Here is a 19,777-nt window from a genome sequence, read left to right as displayed (position 1 = left end):
ACGTCTCAAGGCTACAGACAAAAAAAGGCTGAGCATCAAAGGCTGGAGAAGGAACTACCAAGCAAACAGCAATACAAAAAAAAGCAGGGGTTGCAATCCTTATCTCGGATAAAATTGACCTCAAAGTGCAAACCAGAAAAAGAGATAAGGACGGACACTATATAATGCTCAAGGGAATCATAGACAATGAACCACTAAGCATTGTAAACATATATTCCCCGAATGAGAGACCAGCTCAATACGTCAACCAAACACTCCAAAAGATTAAGAAAGAAATCACAGACTCGACAATTATAGTGGGCGACTTCAACACACCACTCACTGAGAAAGATAGATCACAGGGAAAGAAACTCAACAAGGAGACTAGGGAGCTAATCTCCACAATTAGACAATTTGACCTAATAGATATTTACAGAGCTTTTTATCCAAATAAAAAATTTTTCACATTCTTTTCAAATTTCCATGGCACATATTCGAAGATAGACCACATGCTGGGGCATAAGGCAAATCTACGTAAATTTAAGCACATTGAAATAATACAGTCCTCTCTCTCTGACCACTGTGCCATAAGACTGGAAATCAACATAAAGAAGGCAAAGAAAATAATTGGAGAATGAATAACTCGCTACTGCAAAAGGAGTGCATACTGGTGCAGATCAGAGGTGAAATTCGGAAATTTCTAGAAGCCAATGAAAATGAGCACACGACGTACCAAAACTTATGGGACACAGCAAAGGCAGTCATCAGAGGAAGTTTCATAGCAATATGAGCACACCTAAGAAAGGAAGAGAGAATCATGATGGATACGCTGACACAAAATTTACAAAAACTAGAGCAGAGTCAGCAGGACAACCCTACTAATAGCAAAAGAAAAGAAATTATAAAAATCAGGGCTGAGATTCAGGAGAGGGGAAATAAAAAAAACTATGGAAAAAATTAATATCGCTAAAAGTTGGTTCTTTGAATGGATAAACAGGATCGATAGACCATTGGCAAACCTAACCAAAGAAAGGAGGGAACAAATCTCAGTAACAAGAATAAGGGATGAAAGAGGAGTCATTACAACAGACCCTAATGAAATCAAAAGGACAGTTACACAGTACTATGAAGGATTGTACTCCAATGAATTCAACAATTTGGAAGACATGAACAAATTCCTGGAAAAACAATCCTTCCCTAGACTATCCTCGGCGGACATCAAGAATCTCAACAGACCCATAGCAATAGAAGAAATAGAAAAGGTTATCAAGGGATTGCCAAAAAAAAAAAAATCGCCTGGACCAGAGGGCTACACTGGAGAATTCTACCAAGCATTCAGGGAAGAACTAATACCACTCCTACACAAACTTTTCCAGAACATAGAAAAAGATGGCAAACTCCCAAACTCCTTCTATGAAGCTAGTATAACTCTGACACCCAAACCGGGCAAGGATCCCACAAGAATCGAGAACTACAGACCAATATCCCTAATGAACATTGATGCAAAAATCCTTAACAAAATACTAGCCAACAGAATACAAAAGTATATAAAACAAATAATTCACCATGACCAAGTGGGATTCATACCAGGGATGCAGGGATGGTTCAACATACGAAAGACCACTAGTATTATTCGTCACATTGACATGAAAAAGTATAAGAATCACATGATTATATCAATAGATGCATCAAAAGCATTTGACAACATCCAACACCAATTCCTGTTTAAGACACTAGCGAAGATAGGAATGGAAGGAAAGTTCCTCAAGACAGTACAAGCTATATATGAAAAACCAACAGCCAAAGTGGTAGTCAATGGAGAAAAGACTAACACAATCCCACTGAAAAAGGGAACCAGACAAGGATACCCCTTGTCCCCACTCCTATTTAATATCGTGCTGGAGGTTTTAGCTAACAGAATAAGGCAAAGAAGTGACATCAAAGTTATTCGTCTGGGGAAGGAAGAGGTGAAACTATCGTTATTTGCAGATGATATGATTCTATATATGGAAAATCCCAAAAGTTCCACAAGGGGAGTACTGGAAGCAATAGAGGAGTTTGGCAGAGTGGCAGGATACAAGATCAACAAACAGAAGTCCATCAGACTGTTATACACATCAGATAAGACCACAGAAGAAGAGATCAAAAAGGTGGTACTCTTCACAATAGCCAAACACAAATAGAAATATCTAGGGATACACCTGACTGAAAAAAACAAAAGATCTATATAGGAAAAACTATAGAACACTATTACAAGAAACCAAGAGTGCCCTCAACAAATGGAAGAATATTCCATGCTCTTGTATTGGGAGACTTAATATAGTTAAGATATCTGTTCTGCCAAAAGCACTATATAAGTTTAATGCCATCCCGATACAATTACCATCATCTTTCTTCAAAGAAATGGAAAAACTGATTACCAACTTCATATGGAGAGGGAAAAACCCAGAATTAGCAGAGAACTCCTCAAGAAGAAGGACACCGTGGGAGGGCTTGCTTTACCTGACTTTGGCTCATACTATACAGCCACAGTTCTCAAAACTGCATGGTATTGGTACAATGACAGATACTCAGACCAATGGAAAAGAACTGAAAACCCAGAAATCAAAGCATCAGCATACACACCACTGATCTTTGATAAGGGCCCCAAATATATCAAATGGGAAGCTGATGCCCTCTTTAACAAGTGGTGCTGGAAAAAATGGATATCCACATGCAGAAAAATGAAGCAAGAACCTTATCTCACTCCACGCACAAGAATAAACTCAATGTGGATCACAGACCTTGAAGTTAAACTCCAAACTATTAGGGCCATCAATGAGGGGATTGGGACCAACTTGAGAACTTTGGCGCAGGGAATACACAGGCTATCAGAAATAGGGAAGGCCACAAACACAGAGGAGGCACAAATTGACAAATGGGATATACTGAAGATAAAACACTTTTGTACATCTAAAGAATTCACCAAGAAAGTAATAAGAGATTCCACAGACTGGGAAAACATCTTTAGCAATGACACATCAGACAAAGGTCTTATTACTAAAATCTACAATACTCTCCTAGCTTCCAAAAAGAAAAAAACCAATAGCCCTCTTGAAAAGTGGGCAAAGGAGCTGAACAGAAATTTCACATGGACAGAAATCCGAATGGCCAACAAAAATATGAGAAAATGTTCCCGATCTTTAGCCATAAGAGAAATGCAAATTAAAACAACAATGAGGTACCACCTGACACCCTCAAAGGTAGCCCAATTCAAAAAATCAAAAAGCAACAAGTGTTGGAGGGGCTGTGGGGAGACAGGAACTCTCATCCACTGCTGGTGGGCCTGTAAGTATGTACAGACACTATGGAAATCAACCTGGCGATACCTAAGACAGATGGAAATAGAGTTACCATATGACCCAGCAATCCCCCTACTGGGCATATACCCGGAAGAGGCAAGGAACAAACCAAGACCATACATCTGTGCTCCAGTGTTCATTGCGGCACAGTTCACAATTGCAAGGAGTTGGAAGCAACCTGAATTTCCATCAACTGACGATTGGATTAAAAAACTGTGGTATATACATACAATGGAGTACTACGCATCACTAAAAAGCAGTGATGAACGTATGAGGCACATAGCAGCATGGGAAGAACTGGAGGTAATCATGCTAAGCGAAGTAAGTCAGGCACAAAAGGACAAGTACAACATGAGCCCCCTGAGGTAAGTATTAAAAAATTTTTTTAATGCAAAAGTGGATTAGGGGAAAAAGCTACTGTATACAAACATTTCTGGGGTGAAGACTGTGTAGTATGGCAGAGACTAGATCAAAACCAGGGATGCACATGGTAGACAACAGTGGAGGAGGTGGGGAAAGGAAAATAAAAGGATGAATATAAGGAAGAAAAGGGAAGTGGGGGCATGGGGCACCAATCCACCCAAGGGGAGGGTATTGTTTATATCTCCACAGGGAAAGTGGGACCAGACTTCAACCCAATGCCGCAACTTGTGAATCCAAAATCCCGGCGTGGAGTAGGGAACCAGTGGAGAGGTCTGGGAGGCTGGCCCCAGCACCAAAAATTAAGTGGATTCCTGCCCCTCCCCGAAAAGAATTTGTTTCAAAGGATGACATTGATTCTGCAGCTCTGGTAGATGGACATATCTGATCAGAGCACACGGGAGTAGATGAAGGGGCAGGAGGAGACAGTGGAACACAGCCTGGCCCACGAGGCCGTGAGGATGATGTTCCTGAGTAGAGCAGCCAGTCCACAGAGAGAACAACATGGCTGGCCCTACTATGAGACATGGTGCCCCTCAGTGACTAAGGGCAATACAGGGGACAGCCCAAGAGACACAGTGTGGGAATTGCACCTGACCTGATCCCACCACACCGAGGCAAAGCACTGGGGGAGTGCAGTGGAACAGCAAGGGAATGGAGTGGCAAGGTCCCCAGGGAATGATGAAAGTGGACTTTGGGGCCAGGGCGTGGTGCCCCCAAGAGACTGGACTGGGGAACGCTCCTAAGGGCCAGCAAACGATCCTTGAACGAACTACAAGCCTTTCTTTGTGAAGTGTTTTGTTTTGTTCTTTGTCAGTGGTTTGTTTTTGTAGTTTTATTGTCTGGTTGTATACTGTTGTTTGTTTTCCTCTGTCTTGTTTTCGTGCATGTTTGTGTCTACACAGGTCTGTCTGAATAGGACAGGCTGGATGAATTATCTGGAGGAAAAACAATAGGACAGACAGTTCCGGGAGGACAGACAGTTCCAGGTGGGTGAGGGGGAGGAGTGTAAGGAAGTGGTGTTAATAAACACAGGGACAAGGGAACAACATGGGACCCAAAATGGTAGTGAGGGGGGAGTGGCAGGCCTGATGGGGAACCATCAAGGGTAAGGTTGTGTAGAGAAGAGGTATAGCTGTAGCCCAGGTGGGGAGACAGAGCATCGTAGTGGGGCAGGAGGAACGTCAAGGGAGATGGAGGAAGGAGATGGGAGTCAAGGGGCATTTATGGAGGTCTAGACAAAGACATGTACATGCAAACATATATAGGAGGATGGGGAAATAGATCTAATTGTCTACATTTATAGGTTTAATATTAAGGTAGCGGACGGACCTTGGGCCTCTACTCAAGCACTCCCTCAATGCATGAATACTTTCGTTTATTAAATTGGTACTGTATGATGCTCACTCTCACAACACAACTGCTGAAGCCAAAGTGGGTGAACAAGTAAATGTGGTGAAGAAAGCTGATGGTGCCGGGCTATCAAAAGAGATAGTGACTGGGGTCTTAAAGGCTTGAAGATAAACAAGCGGCCATCTAGCTCCGAAGCAATAAAGCCCACATGGAAGAACACACCAGCCTGTGTGAGAGAGTGATCCCAAAGGGATCAGTTAACAGGCATCAAAGAACAAAAAATCATCATAACATTGGCTGCACACCTCCATGATAGGATCGCTGAAGACAAATGGGTGCATAAGCAAATGTGGCGAAGAAAGCGGATGGTGCCCGGCTATTAAAAGAGATAGTGTCTGGGGTCCTAACGGCTTGAAGGTGAACAAGCAGCCATCTAGCTCAGAAGCAAAAAAGCCCAAATGGAAGAAGCACGCCAGCCAGTGAGATCACGAGGTGCCAAATGGACCAGGTATAAGGCATCATGCAAAAAAAAAGAAAAGAATATGTGTGTGTGTGTGTATATATATATTTATATGTATATCATATTGAATGAAGGGGGAAGTGCAGAGTGGAGACCCAAGGCCCAAGTGTCGGCCACTGGAGTTCCCCTCATAGAGAGGTTTAGGGAGGAGATGGGTCAGTCAGGTTGCGAAGTAGTACCGATTGGGAGCACAGCTTTCACCCAGATCCTGGATGCTTCCTCCCCCCAACTACCATGATCCGAATTCTCCCTTGCAAGGCTGGATAAGGCAGAGGTTGTACACTGGTACATATGAGGGCTGGAGGCACAGGGAATCCAGGGTGGATGATACCTTGAGGACCAAGGGTGTGAGGGGCGATGCTGGGAGAGTGTAGGGTGAGTGGGTTGGAAATGGGGAACTGATTACAGGGATCCACATGTGACCTCCTCACTGGGAGAGGAACGGCAGAGAAGTGGGGCAAGGCAGACTCCGGATAGAGCAAGATATGACAAAATAACGATGTATAAATTACAAAGGGCACATGAGGGAGGGGAGAGCGGGGAGGGAGGGGAAAAAAAAAGAGGACCTGATGCAAAGGGCTTAAGTGGAGAGTAAATGCTTTGAGAATGATTGGGGCGGGGAATATATGGATGTGCTTTATACAATTGATGTATGTATATGTATGGATTGTGATAAGAGTTGTATGAGTCCCTAATAAAATGTAAAAAAAGAAAAGGAAAAAGAAAAGAAAATGATTAGGGCAAAGAATGTACAGATGTGCTTTATACAATTGATGTATGTATATGTATGGACTGTGATAAGAGTTGTATGAGCCCCTAATAAAACGTTTAAAACAAAACAAAACAAAAAGCTAAGACAAGAAGTTACCTAGAACAAGAAATTCAACCTAAAATTAATGATGAGGGGTCACTTTGTTGGACTTTAGAAACCTATTCTTCACTTTCCTCAGGGCTGTCTTAACTTCCTGATTCCTCAAGGTATAGATTATTGGGTTCAGGACTGGAGTAAAGATGGTATAAAACACAGACAGAACCTTTTCTATCAGAAAATCACTGAGTGGCCACATGTATATGAAGATGCATGGTCCAAAGAACATGAAAACCACGATGAAATGAGCTGTGCAAGTGGACAGGGCCTTGGAGGATCCCCCTGAAGAATGCTGTTTGATAGTAAGCAAGACAATGACATAAGAATTAAATAAAAGAATAAAGCAGAACAGAGCAATTATGCCACTTGTTGAGATCATAAAGAGACCCAGAACATTAGTTTCTATACACGCCAAGTGGAAAACCACAGGAAGGTCACAGAAAAAACTATCTACCCTATTGGAAGCACAGAATGTTAAAGTGAGGGCAAAGATGACCTGGCTCATTGAATGCACGACTCCCACAACCCAGGATACCACCACAAGGGCAAGACACACTTGAGGGCTTATGATCGAAGCATAGCGGAGGGGTTTGCATATTGCTATATACCTGTCAAAGGACATAGCCATGAGTAGAATAATCTCGGTACCAGTAAAAAGATGAAGAAAAAAGATCTGGGTTATGCAACCATCGAAGGAAATAACATTATGTCCAGTGAGGTAGTCTGTAATCATCTTGGGGGTGGCAAAGGAAGCAAGAGACATATCAATGATTGAAAGGTTGGTAAGCAAAAAATACATGGGTGAGTGTAGGCGAGAGTCAGCGATAACTGTGATGACGATGAGACTATTACCCACTATTGTAACTACATAAAACAATGAAAACACTGCGAAGAGGAACATCTGTAGCTCCAAGGAACTGGAGAGGCCCAGCAAAATAAACTCAGAGACAGTTGATTTATTGGCAACATCCATTGTATTAATTGATGGGTGAAAAGCCTGTACCACAGAAAAACAAAAATCAAGAAAAAGTCATACTCCATGAAGCAAAAACTGTAATTCCGAAACTCTACTTTTACTGAAGACACAATGATCATTTTTGCTTTCGATTTCGATGTGTATGTAACCTAGTATTGTCTATGGTCCCTATAGAGGACATAGGAGAATTAGTCATGGGTGTCCTATGGGGCCCTGGTGGTGCAGTGGATTCAGAGTCGGGCTGCCAACTAAAGGATCAGGGGTGTGAACCATTGTGTTGCTCTATAGGAGAAAGATTGAGGCAGTCTGCTCCCATAAATATTCATAAGTTTGAAAACCATATGGAGTCATTCCTCTATCCTGTGGGGTAACTATGAGTCACAATCAATTCAGTAGAGTTTGGGGGGTTCTGTAAACATTGATAGGGGCCCTGGTGGTATAGTGGTGACAAGTTAGACTGTTAACATCAAAGTTAGTAGTTCGAAATCACCAGCCATCTCCTCAGAAGGAAGACTAGGCTTTCTACTCCCATAACCACTTAGTCTAGGAAACCCACAGGTGCAGTTCAACCCTGTCCTGTAGGGTCACCATCAGTCATAATTGACTTGATGCCAGTGAGTGTGATTGGGTTTGTGTAAACACTGATGCCTCCCTGCTAGCCCAGTGTTTTGAGTGCTTACCTGATACTCAGAAGGTCAGCAGTTAGTACTCACTAGAAGCTCCGTGGAGAAAGATGTGACAATTTGCTTCTGTAAAAAATTGACAGCATTGAAAATTTCATGGGACAATTCTATTCTGAATCAGAATCAAATCAATGACAGTGATGTTGGTATATCAACTCAAACAACTGTTTCCTGGGTAGCTATCACAATCTATCATCTGAATATCTAGGGTCCTATGCTGTTCTTATACTAAAATTAGATGGTAATTTTATTATATATTGTTGCACTTCTATTTAGAAATTGTTCTTTCCCAAGCAGAAGTTTTATTTTAATTCAACTGGCTGATTTTCAGTATACTGCTCTATTTTCCACACCAATTTGAAAATCCGTAACACTAACAACATAGTTCCTCTAAGCAATACACCTGCCTTTTACACAAATTTCTCATATTTTTTTAAAAAGGTAAATAAATAATCAAGACTGCTTTTTTATGACATTTGGAGAATAACTTAATAATTTGTGATAGTTTCTTCTTGATGCAATTAATAATAAGTCATATTCCAGGTTAAGTACTGGGTTTTGCACAAGCAATGCACCCACACATATAAGGTGTATATAAAATTTATGAAAATAATATTTAAGAGGATTATAAGACTGGCAAAATATACAATATGCTTGTTATTTTCCTAAAAGTGCAACAAAAAGAGACATAGCCATATGCACACAATATTGTTAGCACATAAGCTTAACTTATAAATGAGCCACTTTAACATCAAACCTGAGAGATGTATTGTATATTAAGCGGTTACTTTCTTTGTTGGATGATTGAAGTTTCAATGTCAAAGACATCATTTTAACAGAGGTTCTAACAACCAAAAGTTTAAAAAAAATCTGAACCTACAGAAGGCGAGTTTTCACCAAAATTTATACTCTAGTAAAGGAGACTACAATACCATATTAATGATAATACATTACATATTTAGTAAATTATTTCTTCATAATTATGTAAATGCTTCTTAAAATGGCTCTGGGAAAATCAAGGTCTAATATTTACTATCTGACCTTTCCTGGGCAGAGGGATTTAAATGAGGACATAAATAATATTTGAATTATGGACTTCATGTACATAAATTACTAACTGATTAATAACACTTTATTTCTCATCGAATTGTTCTAACAACATGTATTCATGAATTTATCAAAATTTATTTCTCTCATTCTTCCTAGCCTCATTTGGCACATCAATGTGAAAGGGAATTATAGATTATTAGAGACTCTAGGGAAATACAATGTAATTCACAGAAATTACAAATAATGTTTCCCTTCTGATATTAATTGGTAACCAAACTAGGTCATATCATCCAAAACTGCCATGCTTACCTTTCTGAGTATTTATCTGTTTGTTTATATAATCCAAAGGAAAATAAATAGCATGGACTAAGCAGTTACTCTGTGCAGACAATGTATTCAGTATGAGTGCACACACACAGAGTCATAATTCACTACAAGTGTATCCTCCATGAAAGAGCAAATCAACCACATACACTAGCTGTATCACATGCAAGAGACCTGGGTCATTAAGCAACATTATTGTGAAGTTTCAACGAACAGTTTCTAGAGAAAAACTATGAACATATTGACAGATGAATGTTCCCTGGTTAAAATCCAACAGATATACATTAAGAATTACTTATTCTGATACTAATCCATTAATTTTGCTTTTGTTTTTCCACCACATAAAATTATTTATGTAATCAAATTTTTTTTTTATATTTCCTCTTATTGTTTCTGAATTTGGGGGTTTGTTAGGAATTATTTTCTCTCAGTCCATAGAAATTTATGTTCCTGATATTTGTGTAGCTTCCATTTTAACATCTAAAGCTTTGGCCCCTTTGGATTCTACAATTCAGGTATGAGGAATGGATGAAATTTTACCTTTTTCCCACCTGGCTATACAGTAATCTCAAAATCACATATTAAAAAGTGCTTATATTCTGCACTCATTTGATATACTTTTTACCATACACATAATTTCCATGTGTGATTATGTCTATTTGTAGGGTTCTCTTCTGTGTTATTTGATCCTTTGTATCTTCATGCACCAACATGAACATGTTGTATTTGTGGGTCTTTTCTTTGCAGTCATGGGAGCCACGGCAGCACAGTGATTAAGTGTGTGGCTTTATCTAAAACATCATTAGTCCTAACCCAGCAGCCTCGTGGAGGAGAAAAATGTGGCAGTCAGGTTCTAGTCAACAAAGGAGGACTTAATTTCAATTTCTTTATCTTTAAAACATGAGTGTCTATTCCACCAATACATATTTATGATCTATGACTTACACAAATTTACCGAAAGGAGATTGTTGCCAGGTGCTGTAGTGATGATTCTGACCGATGGCAGCCCTACAGACAATGAAGGAAGCACTATCCTGTGCCCATTGTTGCAGACATTGCGGCCATCCATCTCATTGAAGGTCTTCCTCAAGGATATGTCATATTGCTTTCATTTGAATTGTTTCCTCATAGGCAGCAACATATGCACAAGCTGTTTTACTGTTCTCACCTCAATGGAGAAAGGGAAAGGACAGACAGGCATTTAAAGTCATTTGAAAGCACTTACCAGACCTAGAACAGAATCAGAACGATGGAATATCCAAATGATGAGTAGGCTTCTGCCAGAGAGCATGTAGGTAGTCGATTTTAAATATAAGTGGCCTCATTGAATCATAAGTTGTTAAGCAGCTGTAGAAAAAAATGGATGTTGTAGGGATTTGGAAACTTACCAAGATCATCTTTCAGTGGGATTTATTAAACAACGAAGTCGGTATCATTTGTTTCACAAAGGGAAGCTATCTCTAGGTCTTTGGGGAATTTACTGGGATTGTTTTCACCTGGACCTGAGTGGTTCAGGGAAAGGAAAGAAAGTCATTTTCAAGAGGCAACCAGACATATCAGCTAAATAAATTTTAATAGGAATTCATAGTAAATTCATCCCATTCTAGAGAGCACAAAATGAAATTTAAAAATTGGCATTGCCTCACAAATAAATTTGAGTGTCTATGAGGTATTTGACACCCATAAGTAGTCTAATAGGCAAAAATACAGCCGAATAAATTTAGTTGATTGTGCAATCAATTCTCAGAGATCACGAGTGAAATTGACTTTAGAGAAAGGAAAATTGGCAGTGCGGTGAATTCAAGAATGGATATGCTCTTGCAGGACCAGGTGATGAAATTGTCCAAAAATGCAAACTAGAATTTAGATTGGCAAGGGATAACTGGTGTGAGGGAGAAAAGCATGATACAAATCCATACAGGGAGGAATTTGATAGCTATTTACCGAAAGACCGTGACATCTTTTATATGGCATTGCTATCCAATTTGCTGCTTATAAACGCAGGAATGCCATCTAAAATGTATCACTTGATGTAAACGACAATAGGGAGCTTATGTAAAGTAATACAATACACAGAGTGAGGGCAATTCAAAAGTACTATTTTGAAAAAAATTTCCTCAATGGTTTGGAGAAGGGAAAACTTTCAAGCAGGTGATAATAACGGAAATAAGTCAAAGGAAAACCTTGGTTAAGTACAAGCAATGGGAATATTATTTTTAAAATGAGAATTTCAAGTAGCTGCCATTAGTAATATTTGTATTACTGAATAATAACAATATGATTATGTCTAGTATAAGTCTGTGTACTAAATGAAATTCTGTAGTCAAAACTAAAAAAGATGGGAAGCTGATCAAGGGTTCAGGGTTTGGGTCAAGCAGATCTATATTAAAAAAAGTATAAGGAAACTTTCCAAAGTTATGGAAATATTCTATATCATGATTGTGGGGGTTGTTGTACAAGTCTATTTATTTGCAAAACTGATTGAATTAAGCACTTAAAATTAGTAATTTTCCTTGTTGTAAATTATTCCTTAATAAAATTAGTTTTAAAACAAGTGTAATTATGCATATTAAAATATGCATCATGCAACAAATGTGCTTGACACAATGGATGGATGTATGGATTGTGATAAGAGTTTTACAAGCCCCTAATAAAATGATTTTTTTAATTAAAAAATATATAAAACATTGAAAAACAAAAAAGATTATATACATCACATACATAATTAAAAGGAAATGGGAGAATAAATATTTGCCATATTTCTGAAAAATTACTATTCCTAAGATATAAAAACCTATCAAAATTAATTAGCTTCATTAATAATTGGGGACCTACATATTATAATACAAATATGTGTTATTTTATCCATCAGATTGATCACAATTTAAAAGAAGGATAAGAAATGGGTGTATTTCTGAGCTGTTGGTGAATGTCTGGATTGCTGGATAAGAAAACAACAAACAACAATAACAAACCCCTTGGTGATATAGTGTCAAATTCTAAGTCCTGTGATGTAAAAATATCTTCTAGGATTAAGTCATAGAAATAAATGCACGACTCCATGACACTATTTACAAGGGCATTTATTTTAGGAAAGGAAGTGGTGGAAACACCATCCATCAGCCTGTCATAATGTGGGGGCTTGTGCACTGCTGTGGTACTAGCACCCATGTGACATTTATTTCCAATGCCACTAGGGTCACCCATGATTTCAGCAGAGCTCCCACACTAACAGACTGGGTAGAAGGAAAAGTTGTACTATTCTTAGGAAGCCGCAGAAAACCTTATGAACATTGTCTCGTCCAGAGTTGGAAGAGACCCTTAGGTTAGAAAGGCACTCAACATATAACCAGGGAAGAACCAGACGGAGTATATCTTTCAAGTCCTTCATTTGCTGGGAGGACATCAGTCAAAATGAAAAGAAAGTGCCACAAATATCCGTTATGAACCAGAATGTAAATGTACTATATATGAACATTGAAAATTTGGGATTCTTCATAAATAACATGGAGCAAATGATGACTGATATCCTAAGCATACTGAGATGAAATGGAGTGGTTATTGGTCACTTTGAGTAGGACAATGATAAGACTTACTATTGAGAATGAAAAATTTAAGATGAATGACATTGAATTCATCAACAAAAAGAACATTTCAAGATCACATGATAGAATTTTGCAGGATCAATGATGACTTCATTGGGAATATCTTTTTCAACACCATAAATAGTAAACGTACACATGGAATACACAATAATTAAATTTATGACATCTGTAGGAAGAAACCCTGGAGAAGATAAAGAGGCCATGAACGTACTGAAGAAGAGATCATCAATTTCTCAAACACAAGTTTGATTTGAAACAGAGGAAAATTAAAATAAGACTGAGAGAATCAAAATACAATCTTGAATAAATCCCCCAGAATTTAGATACCATCTGAAGAACAAATATGACACATTGAACTCTAATAAGAGAAGACGAGATGAGTAGTAAAATGATGTGTAGAACATCATACATTTTTTGTATTTTTGGTTTATATTGTTTTGTTCAGGTTTTGTTCATATTAGAGTGTATCTCACAGATATTATGTCAGTGTTAGTAACCCTCTTGAAGCGGTGTTATATGCTTTTCCATTTTCAGAATATAGGGATTTGCAGTGAGGGGGTATAGTGGTGGTGGGGAGTGGGGGTGAAGGAAGATGATGTCAAGGAGTCCATGTAGACAAATATTGTTCAGAAAATGATTGTGGTAGAAATTTTACAGTTCTACTTGATGGCATTGAAATATGGAATAATCCATGATGCACACCTTCCTGACACAACTGCAGAAGAAAACTGTGTGCACTAGCAAATGTGGTGAAGAAAGCTAATGGTGCCTGACAATCAAAAGATATAGTGTCTGGGGTCTTAAAGGCTTGAAGATAATCAAGCGGCCATCTAGCTGAGAAGCATCAAAACCCACATGGAAAAAGCACACCAGCCTGTCTGACCACGAGGTGTAAAAGAGATCAGGTATCAAGCCTTAAAGAACAAAAAATCATATCATTGTAAATGTGGGAGAGTGCAGAGTGGAAACTCAAAGGCATTAATAGGTAACTTGACACCCCCTTACTAAAGGGTTGGGGGGAAGAGATGAGCCAGTCAGGGTGCAGGGTAGCAACGATGTAACATATAACTTTCCTCTAGTTTTTAAATGCTTCCTTGGCCACCACTATCATGATCCCAATTCTACCTTACAAATCTGGCTAGACTTGAAAATGTACACTGGTACAGATAGCAACTGGAAACACAGGGAATCCAGGACAGATGGCCACTTCAGGACCAGTGGTGAGAGTGGTGAAGCCTGGAGGGTGGAGGAAATGTGGGGTGGAAAGGGGGAACCAAATACAAGAATCTACATACAGCCTCCTCCCTGGGGGGGTGGACAGCAAAGAAGAGGGCAGGGGAGACTTCGGACAGTGTAACATATGACAAAAAATAATAATTTATGAATTATGAAGGATTCATGAGGGAGGACGGAGGAGGGAGAGAGGGGGAAAATAAGGAGCCGATATTAAGGGCTCAAGTAGAAGACAAATGTTTTGAGAATGATGATGGCAACAAATGTACATATGTGTTTGACATAGTGGATGTATATGTGGATTGTGATAGTTGTGTGAGCCCCCAATAAAATGATTTTAAAAAAAGAAAAGCCATTGTAAATATATTTACATAGAATATTTGTTATTACATAGAATATTTTCCGTGCAAAAATGGAAAGTGACAAAATCAAACTAATTACCAACTATAGAATCAACTTGGAAAAATAACAGATATAGAGGTTTATTTAATATCATTCTGTGAGAACAAGTAGGACTAGACAGTCTTCTTTCCCTCCTGTCTGTGCTTTCATAAATCCTCCCACTAGTCAACAGATGTTACGAAACACCCACTATGTAGGAGTGCATGCATTAGTAATACATAATCTCTGACATAGATGATTCTATAATTATTCAATGCCAAGTCAGTATTCAGTAACATTAGAAACTCTATACCAAGATTCACCTACCCATTCCTCATTTTGATACTATTACTGATTATGACTTTATATTTCATATACCCTTTAACTTATTTTTATACTCGCTTTTAAAAAAATCATTTACTTGAGAGCTTGTACAGCTCTTGTCACAGTCCGTGCATGCATCCAATATGGCAAGCACTATACTAGCTTTTTATAATGCTATTAAAATCACCAACAATAGAACTAGATAACTCTAAATTGGAGTTATCATGAATGATTGCCTTATTACTAACCCTTAATTAAAATGAGGCTTTCTGCTGCCATCCAGACTTATGGGCTCAAAAACTCACAGGGATAGTTCTAGGATGTTTTATGAAGCAGTAAGAGTTGGAATTGTCTTAATGTAAGTGAGTTTTTGTTTTTGTTTTAATTTGAGTTATATTTGACCATGCAGCTCCCTGTATTAAGGATCTCCCTTTTCATTACAGTTTCAAAGTACTTCCTTGCATCATTTCCCTTCCATCTTCAGAACACCCACCAGACTGTTCAGTAGGGAATGCCTGGTTGATATAAAGTCTTTCAGCTAGGAGGTGCTCTCTTTACTTAACTAAATAACGAACATTTTCTTTGATGGAGCATATTTATCCAAATAATTCTTTTTAATAGTTACATTGTATTCCATTACATGGATACCTAATAATGTATTTTAAATTAGCAGGAGAAAATTGGAGAGCACTTTTAATTGAAGATAAAACAAATATTTGAGCAAAGTAGCCCTGTGAAATTTCTGGAACCTGAATGAAGGCCGAACATGATAGTGGGACAAGAAAAAAGTAAAAGGAAATAGAGGAAAGAACTAGGAGACAAAGGATATTTATACAGGTCTTAATACAGGCATGCACATATGTAAATATATTTATATATAATGAGAGGGAAATAGATCTCTGAGCATATATTTGTATGTGAAGTAATAAGGTAGCACATGGACACTGGGCCTCTACTCAAGTACTCCCTCAATGCGACAACACTTTGTTCTAATAACACAGCATTCTGTGATGCTTACCTTCCCAACACTATCGCTGAAGACAAAATGGGTGCATCAGAAAATGTGGTAAAGAAAGCTGATGGTGCTGTGATATCAAAGATAGAGCATCTGGGTTCCTAAAGGCTTAAAGGCAAACAAGTAGCCATCTAGCTCAAAAACAGCAAACCCCACATAGAAGAAGCACACTAGCTTGTATGATCATGATGTGTCCATGGATCAGGTTTCAAGCATCAAAGACCAAGAACAAAAATCATATCAATGTGAATGAGGGGGAGTGCAGAGTGAAGACCCAAAGTTCACATGTAGGCAATTGGATATCCCCTTACAAGGACGAAACACAAAGGTCACAAGGAAGAGACGAGTCAGTCTGGGTTCAGAATAGCACCAATGAAACATACAACTTTCCTCCAGTTCTTTAATGTTTCCTCCTCCCCAATTCCCCATTATCATGACCACACTCTACTTTACAAAACCAGCTAGACCAGAGCATGTACACTGGTACATATAAGAGCTCAAAACACACGGAATCAGGACAGATAAACCCCTCAGGACCAATAATGAGAGTAGTGATACTAGCAGGATAAGGGGAAGGTAGGGGAAGAAAGGAGGAACTGATCACAATGATCTACATATAACCCCCTCCCAGGTGTACAGACAACAGAAAAATGGGTTGTGTTAGTCTGGGTACTTTAGAGAAATATATCCACAGAAACTCATGTGTATAAGAGAGAGTTTTATAAAAAGGTTAAGTGTGCATCAAGAAAACATCCCAACCCAGTGCTGCCCAAGCCCACAAGTTCAACATTTACCCATTAACCCATATGTCCAACACCAATCCACAAAGTCCTCCTCCATCTCACAAAACAAATGCAATGATGCCGACTGTTGGAGGAAAGCCAAGTAAGTGAATGTGTAAACATCTCAGCGCTGGCAGGGGTCTCCACATGGCTGCTCCAGCACCCAGGGCTGCATCGGGGTAGGTCCATGTGACTTCTCCTCAGGGATATCTTGCAGGAAGTAAGCCTTGTCAGCCAAAACAGGAAACTGGATAAGGCAGCTGCACCCTGGTCCAACCATCAGAAAGGAAGTGGCCCAAAAACTAGAAAGGCGAGGCTCACTGAACCATTTATCCCTCCGCCCCTCAATTAACCCGACATGTGTTTATTGGCCAGGTTTGCATAATAAACTAAGTACTTCATGGGTGGAGGGAGAGGAGTGGTCTGTATAAGACATGAAAAAAACATTTTAAAATTTTCAAGGGTTCACGATGGAGAGAGGGTGGGGGAGGGGGGAAATGAGTTGATACCAAGGGCTCGAGCAGAAAATGTTTGGTAACTGAAGATGGCAATATATGTACAAATGTGCTTCACACAGTGGATGGATGTGTGGATTGTGATGGGAGATGTAAGAACCCCCAATAAAATGATTTAAAAATTAAAAAGAAGGAAAATGGAATGATATGATATGTGTACTAAATCCCAATTAATAAAGAGAAAAGAAAGTATCATTAAAAATGAAAAATCAAAATGGATATCAGAAGAGATTGGAAACTTGGTCTTGATGCTATTGATGGCCTGTTGCACAGTCAGCCCCTTGCCCTGTTTCAGCTGATGACATTGAGCTTTTCCATTGCCTCTTCTCACAGATACAGTCAATCTGCTTCCTGTGCCTTCAATTCAACAAACTCCCTATGCACATTCATCATTTACGTTGTTGAAAAACAGATCTCTTTCATAAAATTCTATCATGCAATCTCCTACTTTGCAATCGCTGCCTTATTTTCCAACTGCTGTTCCTTCCTCCTTGTTTGTGACTTTTTAATTCCAATCACCAACAGTTAATAATCAATGCACCTTAATTGCATGTGTGATCAATTGCAGAACTGAAGATATTGGTAGAATTCTTCAATTTCTTCAGCACTAGCTTTCGTGATTGGTATATAAGTTTGAATAATAGTTGTATTGCTTGGCTTTCTTTTTTTTTTTTAGGGGAGAGCGCGAACGCAGTCCCCCACTACCACAAATTATGCAGTCGGGTTTCCCACATTTGGGGAAATCGCAGGGGTCAGCACATCCGGAGTGCAATGGATAAGCCTCGCCCTGGGAAAACCACCTTCGTGATGATGGTATCTCCCCTGCCAGAGCATTACACTTCAGGATAGATCTTAAAATGTCCTTCTTGGAAATGAAAGCGATGCTATTCCTCTTGAAATTATTATTCCAGGTATAGTAAATCATATGATTGTCTCATTCAAAATGGTCACTAACAGTCCACTTCACCCTACTAATGCTTGGAATAGAAATATTTGTATGTCTCACTTCTTTTTTGAAAACTCCTAATTGTCCTCATTTTATATTTCTGATAATTGTTGGATGTCTGCAACTACTTCTTCTTGTTTTGAGTGAAGTTCCAACAGTGAAGTTCCTGAAAGCTTTACTCCATCCAAGTCACTAGGGTTGACTCTACTTTGTGAAGGCAGCTCTTCCCCACATTTATTTTGAGCACCTCTTTCCCTGAGTGGCTAATTTTCTGGTGCTATACCTGACACTAGTCCCTCACTACTCAGAAGGTTTGGGGTCACTAATTCATCAGAAGTGAACAGCATATATTTTTCTTTCTAATCTGTTCTTAGTCTGGAAGCTCTGCTAAAATTGTTCACCTTAGGTGACCCTAATGGTATTTGAAATCATTTTTAGCATTACAGCAAAATGCAAGCCACCACAGTGTAACAAAGTGACAGATGGATGTTGTGTCAAAAGAGGATGGAGGAAATGCATCATCATTACACTGAAAGGATTAGTAAGCCAACCACCATATCAAGAAGTAGCTATGATTTAGAAACAATGATATTGAAGTGAGATATACAAGCCATACTGAAGGCATTATCAAAACAAACAAGGGTGTCGGAGTTGACAAAATAGCAGTTGAAAGGGTTCCAAAAGTTAAGGAAACAATCATTTTCCCATGCCAAGAAATTTGGAAGACCTTGTAAACTGAATAAAAGAGATTCATATTTCTGCCTATTCCAAGGAAAGATAAAGCAACAGGGTGTGGAAACTATAGAACAATATCATGAATAGCACATGCAAATAAAATTCTGATGACAGTAATTTAAAAATGGTTGTGGCAGTACATTGAACAGGACCTGCCAGAAATTCAAGTTCAGGACAGGATGTGGCATGAGGGCTCGCATCATTGAAGTCAGATGGACCTTCACTGAAAGTAGAGATTATCCGGGGGAAAGAAAGCTTGGTTCTGTTTTATTAACTAGGTAGAGTATTTGACTGTGTGGGTCATAACAAACTAAGGATAGCTTAAAAAGAATGGGAATTCCAGAATACTTCATTGTGCTCATGAGGAACCTGGACATGGACATAGAACAGTACAAAGGACTGCTGAATGGTTTAAAATTAGGATAGGTGTGTATCAGGGCTAACTGGCAAACTGGATGGAGAAGGATGTGGCATCAGGATTGAAGGAAGGCAAATTAACCACCTACTGGATGCAGATGCCTTTGTTGAAAGCAAAGAAGGTGAAGAGCTTACGGTTGAAGATGAAAGACTACAGCCTCTTCACTGTGGATTCCAATACTCATAACTGAACTAAGAAACAACTGTGTGATAAACAGAAAAAAATTAAAGTTGTTTAAGGTTTCATTTTACTTGGACCCACAACCAATATTCATGGAAGCATCAGTCAAAAGATGAGATGATGTATTGC

General features: G+C 38.9%; 1 protein-coding gene and 1 non-coding gene across 2 annotated transcripts; both read right to left on the bottom strand.

The window, feature by feature from the left end:
- Positions 1-6,506: 6,506 nt before the first annotated feature.
- LOC142426673 (olfactory receptor 4K2-like) lies at positions 6,507-7,454 on the bottom strand. Its single transcript, XM_075532256.1, has one exon. It carries the CDS (start codon positions 7,452-7,454, stop codon positions 6,507-6,509), a length of 948 nt encoding a protein of 315 aa, XP_075388371.1.
- A 10,588-nt stretch (positions 7,455-18,042) lies between these two features.
- On the bottom strand, positions 18,043-18,206 carry LOC142427192 (U1 spliceosomal RNA). Its single transcript, XR_012780004.1, has one exon. It is a non-coding gene; the product is annotated as a U1 spliceosomal RNA (small nuclear RNA).
- Positions 18,207-19,777: the final 1,571 nt, after the last annotated feature.

Source organism: Tenrec ecaudatus, chromosome 14, assembly GCF_050624435.1.
Source record: "Tenrec ecaudatus isolate mTenEca1 chromosome 14, mTenEca1.hap1, whole genome shotgun sequence".
In the NCBI taxonomy this organism is placed as follows: Eukaryota; Metazoa; Chordata; class Mammalia; order Afrosoricida; family Tenrecidae; genus Tenrec; species Tenrec ecaudatus.
Note: the sequence above shows the minus strand (reverse complement) of the source record. Positions and strands in the feature narration are given on the sequence as shown.

Excerpts from the sequence above, each read along its gene's own strand:
- LOC142426673 (XM_075532256.1), bottom strand. The coding sequence starts at position 7,454 with ATGGATGTTGCCAATAAATCAACTGTCTCTGAGTTTATTTTGCTGGGC.